The sequence below is a fragment of the Antrostomus carolinensis genome, unplaced genomic scaffold (genome assembly GCF_000700745.2).
Source record: "Antrostomus carolinensis isolate BGI_N321 unplaced genomic scaffold, ASM70074v2 scaffold29014, whole genome shotgun sequence".
In the NCBI taxonomy this organism is placed as follows: Eukaryota; Metazoa; Chordata; class Aves; order Caprimulgiformes; family Caprimulgidae; genus Antrostomus; species Antrostomus carolinensis.
In genome coordinates, this window is record NW_010313274.1 from 1 (window position 1) to 6,370 (window position 6,370).

The window sequence follows — 6,370 nt, forward strand, 5'->3', positions numbered from 1 at the left end:
GTGCCATGAGGTTGCTACAGTATGTCATCGTATCAGAACTAATAAAAGGCATGTTATTAATTATAAATATAAAAAGCAATTACAGGGGGGTTGCTTAGAATGATTTATAACCCAACACCTGAAGCTAAGATCAAAGAGACACTGTGCACAGAAAGTCCTAAACACCAAAGTGTTCGCCTTCGTTTGCACCACACCAAAAAGCTGACCTGAAACTGTGGCAAAAATAGAGAGAGAGGGAGGAAAGTATCAAGCACAGAACAACGCCAGACCATCATCACTCAGGATAGAGGAAGGGAGGATGTAGTCTAAGAACTGGACCTTTTAGCAAGGTAAACCCTGTTGGTTTTACTTCTCGGGTTTATACAATATACTTTCCCTCATTACAACACATAGAAAAAAACTCCTTCAGCGTTCCTAGAACTTAATTTTCAACTGAAAACTAAGGCGGTCTGACAGCTCCAGTTTTAAAGGTGAAACCAAAACCAGTAAAAGTGTTCCTGTGCTGCAAAACAATCTCTCCTCTCAACTGCAATAACTAACATCCAATATGCTGCAATTGTTACTTTATTCTCCTCCTAACTGACTAAAGGTACCACAACTTAGGGTTTTCTTCCCTTTTTGCGCAGGGACTGGCCTTCTCCTGAAAAGGCAATAAACCGGCTTCCAGATTCATCCTGGGAAAAGGAAAGACAGAAAAAAAGGTTGTTACCTCTTTGCTCACTGCTGGAGTGTGAAGAAAGCTGAATGAAGTAACATTCCATCAGAGCAGCAACTGACTGTATATATTTCACAACCTTAATCTACATAACAACCACTTTCTTCCTGAAAATAAAACATGAGTATTTCAGTGACCTTTCAGCAACTACTACCACTTTTTAATAGAAATGTGCTATGAAAAATCAAGTATGGAAAGAGGAACCACAAACTTGGACAGTGGTTCTAATCATATTCTAATTCTGTGCAAAACTGGGAAGGATACAACTTTATTTACCTCTTCAACTTTCTTAACTAGTGGACGCGAGTTTCTAATGAATGTGATTCTACCAATCTTGAAGTCATAGTTGGGTATTCCTCTGGAAAAGAAACATAAAAATATGATGAGAGTTTTATTCTTACCATCCAACTGAAGACAGCAAGACCTTGTCTATGTCTGTCGGTATTGTACCAACACTGCCTACAAATTTGCATTACCAAATAATTCTAGAGTTAAACCGCTGAATTATTTTCTGAAGGCAGGCATACATGGCGTGAAGGAAACAGTCAGATACTAGAGCTGCTGTAGAAGCTTGACTATGGGCACGATTCCATGTAGCCCATGGTTCCCACAAAGCCATGGACATGCCTTTCCACAAGGATTCAAGTCTTATTGTGACAGGCGTAAATAACAAAACACCACAGGAACCAACCACATCCCTGAACTCTTCCACTGAGTCTGAATTTTCTACGTTTCCTTCCTTCTAAGGAAAAAACAAAACCACCACCAAACCCACACACGGCTTGGCTTCGGTTATCTACCTCACTCAAAAAAGATTTCACTCTACACCAAATTTCACTTCAGAGAATTGGCAGGGTTCTGTGCGTCACTCGATCCAGCCCACCAGCCCAGCCTAGTCTTGCTGCTTCTCCCTACTTCTCTTCAATAGAATCAGAGTTGATTGAGTGAGTTTCAGCAACATTAACTTAGGATCTGCATCTTAAGTAGTCAGGGACATCACAGTCAGTCTAGAAGATTAGACTATTTATTTTCTAAATACAAACTTAAGACAAAATTACTTTGTTTATATTGCAGGAGCAGAAAAAAAACCCAAAAGCCTCTGCTCAAACACTGATCCTTCACTTGCTGACAGCTGAATGAAACAGACATACCTTCGAATGTCTCCTGGTTTAATTGGCGATGGACTAGGCTCAACACCTTTCTTCTTGCCATCCAATCTGTTCCCAGAACCAGAGAATGCCTATGAATACATAATGAGTTTTAATTTAACCATATCTTGTATTTGAAAGCACCCTGCACAGGGACACTATATTCTGTAAAATCTTACTATAATCTTTATTTAATTATTTGATTCAGCATGTTACTTTTCAGTAGATATAAGCTGATGAACCCTGGGTGTAGGAGTATGTTTTGGTCTCCTATTCATAGATTGCCCTTTTAAAGACAGCAGGTCATACTGTTACTGGCTGTAACCACCACAAAACATTTGTAGATACTTGCCAGTTTAATGAGCACCTCTAGAACAGGTCCTAGTATTTTGCAGTTGTTTGGAACAACTTTCCTTCACCATTTTACAACATTCAGAAACCAGCAGAATCAGGGGACTTACACGAAATCCTACATCGCTCACATATCCACTATGGTCTGCTTCAACATCCTGCGAGGGAAAAATCAAGTTAGTTCATTGTGTTCATGTTGTGATATGCAGAACACATGAAAACAGATCCGCTGTACTTCTGACCAAACAAAACTTCAGAAAAATCCCTTTCCAAAAATCAACAGCTGGTAAACAACCATCTCCTAAGTAACACAAGCAAAAGTGTCTAGTAAGTAAAGTTTAGTCTTAAGAAATTGTTTCAGGAAAAACATTTATGTTGGCACTCACTGCTCCATCACAAGCAACGCTGACTTCTAGGGAATACATTTTTGAAGAACAGAAGCTTAACCTACTGTGGTCTCTTCATGTTGTGCACTTCTTTCTGGTTCTTTGTACCCCAAAGGAGCATCAAAATCCACCTATTTACACAAGAAGCATGAAAATAAGCATGATTGATATTTTTCTTTTAATCATAAGCTTTATACTACTATTCCTCAAAATTCCACAAACTATCACCTAATTTTGATCTAGAAAGCACTGTTTGCTTGTTAAACATTTTAACTCAGAAGTAAAAAGACTAAGCCTCCCAGGAATGACTCTTAGCATGTATTTGAAAGAGAGCAGTAAAACAACACCCCACAATACCACTGGAGTTTGAATCAAGACAAGGCTGTTAAATAAAACTCAGATTATAAAACACGTTGAAGCTAAACATTAAATTCTAGGCACTACAGTCACCTGATGGCGCACAAAGTGTAGTTTGAAACCACAGCTCTGGTTACAGAGGTACATGGGGAACTCTCAAATGAGTAATCTTCCCTATCCCATCTGATTTTACCTTTCCTGCAGCATCAGAGGTGCGTGGCGTACAGTGCTATCACTGAACAAGATGCCCTCTCCTTTTGGGAGGACACAGTAAGAGCAGACTTTCCACATCAGCTTTAACTTACATTCATATCGCATTCTATGATGGACACAGCCTTATCTGGTTTGGTCTCCATGACGCGAAGCTCATAGATCTGAAACAGTAATGAATATTTTAAGACTGCACATACGAGAGCTCCACTTGTACATAATAAAAGCATATCTATATCTTTCACTACAGATAGCCTAAAGAAAATTGAAATAAGTGCTCTTTAGGTTGAGGATTGGACACTGCAGGGTCTCTAAAAGAACTTGAGAGCAAAGATTTTTAACTTAGAAGATTGCTATATGCTGAAGCTAGAGAATCTACCTTTTACTGTACCTTGCTGCACTCTTACTGTACCTTAATCTGCATTTTTGAAATTAGGATAAATTCTGTCCCTTGACTTGTAAAAACATCAACAGCACAAAAATTTATTTTCTCATGAGCCAAAAACCAGTCTAAACAGCAGCTCAGGAGAAGACATAACTGACCCATTTTTTCCTCCAATAGAAAACCAATTGCGAATCTACCATCTGGGATTACTTGTCAACCACACTGCACAGCTCTGTGTTGATTGTTTTAGCACCAACATCCATTAATTGAGCTTAGTCTACAACCCCAAGTGATCAACTGTGAACATGTGCTGCCAAAAACACTCATCTATAAAATCTATTCACAAGATGTAGTCAAAGTACTTACGTGGTCACAATCTACTGAAATACGCTGTACATTTTAGATGGGGCAGAATTAATTTCCTCAAATTGATGCCACCCAAACAAAACTTGCATCAACTGGTGTTGTATACTGTACCTTTTCATTGTAGTTGATGGCAATAACATCCCCAGTAGTTAGACAAGCGAAGTTTCTCAATGCATTTTCTAATCTTTGGAGTATGTCAAGATGAAACATTTGTTTTCAATGCAATATCAAAGCTATAAGGTTACTATGTTATAAAACTCTGACACTTGGTCTCTCAAATGTGGTTTAAAAAGAGATCAGTACTGTACATAGCCTCTTAGTAAGCATTGGGGCGTACAAGAGACATAGGGGACACTCAAACTCATTGGACTTCAAGCCAAAATTCATGTTCCTTCACTCCAAGCTACACGTCATACCAGCAGCTGGCAACTTCTCTGTACATAAGCTCTCCATCCTTTTTGTTTTCAGAAGGAGCAGCAGTAGCTACCCACTACTGGAAGAGTATGATCCACATCTGAAAAGCTAGCTCTGCTTCAGCATTCCAATTTGGGAGAAAACTTTTGTCTCCTGCTCCATAATTGAATAGGAAGGATACACAGCTTTGGGATTGGTGATGTCAAGAAAATCTGGACTCTGTGGCTGAAATTTTGAGTAAGTAGCAACTTGAAGATTAACACTCTCCACTTGCACCAGGCCTCCCTCTTCCAGCAGCAAGTTCTGCATCATCTGCAAGAATGAGAACACGGATACAAACCACTATCAACATGACATTAAATGTTTTTAATCCTCTTTCCTTGCGTATACCTATTTTCAGTGGGGCAACCATCTTCCTTGAAATGCACCAGTTTACCATGGTTTAATTTCAAGAAGAACAGTCAGGTGCATCTTAAAAAGCAGTCTGCTTTCTTTACTTAGTTAAAGTCCCATGGAGGGAAACCTGAGCTGTGACTGAAAGCCACTGTAGGAACACACACTTCCAGGAAGCATTCTGCCTCTTTAATATTAAACTGACAACTCACTAATCCTACTCTTCAGGTTTTGACAGTTCATCGTGAGCCAACTCACCCAGTGTGGAAGGTAACATATGCCCTCATCAGCCACAAACTCAAGCACTCCACAGTGTGTCATTCGGTCTGAATTTTTATTAGTCAGCTTAAAGAGCATTGGGTAAGTTATATTCAGTCGGCCTGGTGAGAAAGGAGAAAAAAATTTTATTTGTTAAAAGCCACTAACACATTTCTGAAGCTTTCAAAGATTGAACATCAGCAAGAAATGGGTCAGACTATAGGAGAAGATTCCTCTCGCACCATTACTCCAATTACTCTGCTCCTATTTCTAATATTGCTATTCCAGAATAAAATATTCACTTACTGAGTTGATCCAAAGCTGATGGTGGCATAATTACTGCAAAAAATAATAAGAATGTAAGATCAGGAAAAGGATGACTATACAAAGAGTTCATAACATACAGTTTCGTCATTCCTTTCTCTAAAACCTCCTCTAAAAAAAAACAGATTCTAAAAACTCCTGCAAATTAATTTTTGAGCTAGAGATTTTGGGAGAATCAGTCATGAAAAATATACCTGTAGTATGGAGAGTTCAGAATTTAATCAGAAAAAAAAAAAAAAAGGGAAGACAAGGTTTTACAATATCAAGTACTAAAGAAAATGTTTCCTAAAAGTAATTTTATTTGTTTGGGCTTATAAGTGCTCTTAAATCGATGCCAACTCAAAACAACATAGCATTAGTCTGAGAGCCTGAAAATTAAGTTGGCTGATCTATTCTCTGCTCAAGCTAAGTGAGGTATAACAAAGAGGGGGGAAAAGTCTTTAATGACAAATTTCTATGGCTTATAATGGGCCTAGGATTTTAATAAGATGCTTTTAAAAGAAAAAAGAAAGAGTGCCTTCTTCATAAACCACGACTCACTCGGTAAGTTTTTTAACTACAAAATAATACTATAAACCCCTCCTCCTTCCTCCTTAAAGCCCCACCCAGGGTGCTCTTCCAGCTCCGGCTACAAAGCCAACAACACGACTCCATGCTGTTCAACAATGTTTCTGCAGTCTTGGCTAAAAACTTGACATTATTTGACATTATTCACAAACACTCTTCCAACAGTTTATTAGTCAAAATAAAACATGCACATACTCTTCCCGCCTTTCTCCACATCTGACCTGTCATTAGGTCCGGCAAGCATGGATACCGAGAAGCAGCGGTACTGGGTTGAGAAGCGGTTCTGGAAAACCCGAGGGATGGGGTGATCGAACATGTTAAAGGAGAACTAGGGGAAAAAGAGAAAAAAAAGAAGAAAAAAAAGAGAGAAAAGGGCGTTAACAGGTACGGACAGCAGGCTGGGCAGCCTGACGCGCTGCAGCACCCCCTGAAGCCTCCCGAAGTTCAGCTGCAGCCCCGCTGAGCAGCCCCGCGGCTGGTGTTTGTGTCTCCGTCG

The 6,370-nt window shown here is 39.3% G+C and overlaps 1 protein-coding gene across 1 annotated transcript; it reads right to left on the minus strand.

Annotated features, from left to right (window-relative positions):
- Window positions 1-548: 548 nt before the first annotated feature.
- UFD1 (ubiquitin recognition factor in ER associated degradation 1) lies at window positions 549-6,209 on the minus strand. The gene is made up of 11 exons (XM_010167312.1): window positions 6,070-6,209; window positions 5,290-5,322; window positions 4,984-5,105; window positions 4,514-4,644; window positions 4,030-4,102; window positions 3,263-3,331; window positions 2,666-2,731; window positions 2,325-2,372; window positions 1,867-1,955; window positions 992-1,073; window positions 549-674 (listed from the first exon to the last, which is right to left on the minus strand). Exons 1-11 carry the CDS (start codon window positions 6,188-6,190, stop codon window positions 600-602), a joined length of 909 nt encoding a protein of 302 aa, XP_010165614.1. The 5' UTR covers window positions 6,191-6,209; the 3' UTR covers window positions 549-599.
- Between the last annotated feature and the right edge of the window lie 161 nt (window positions 6,210-6,370).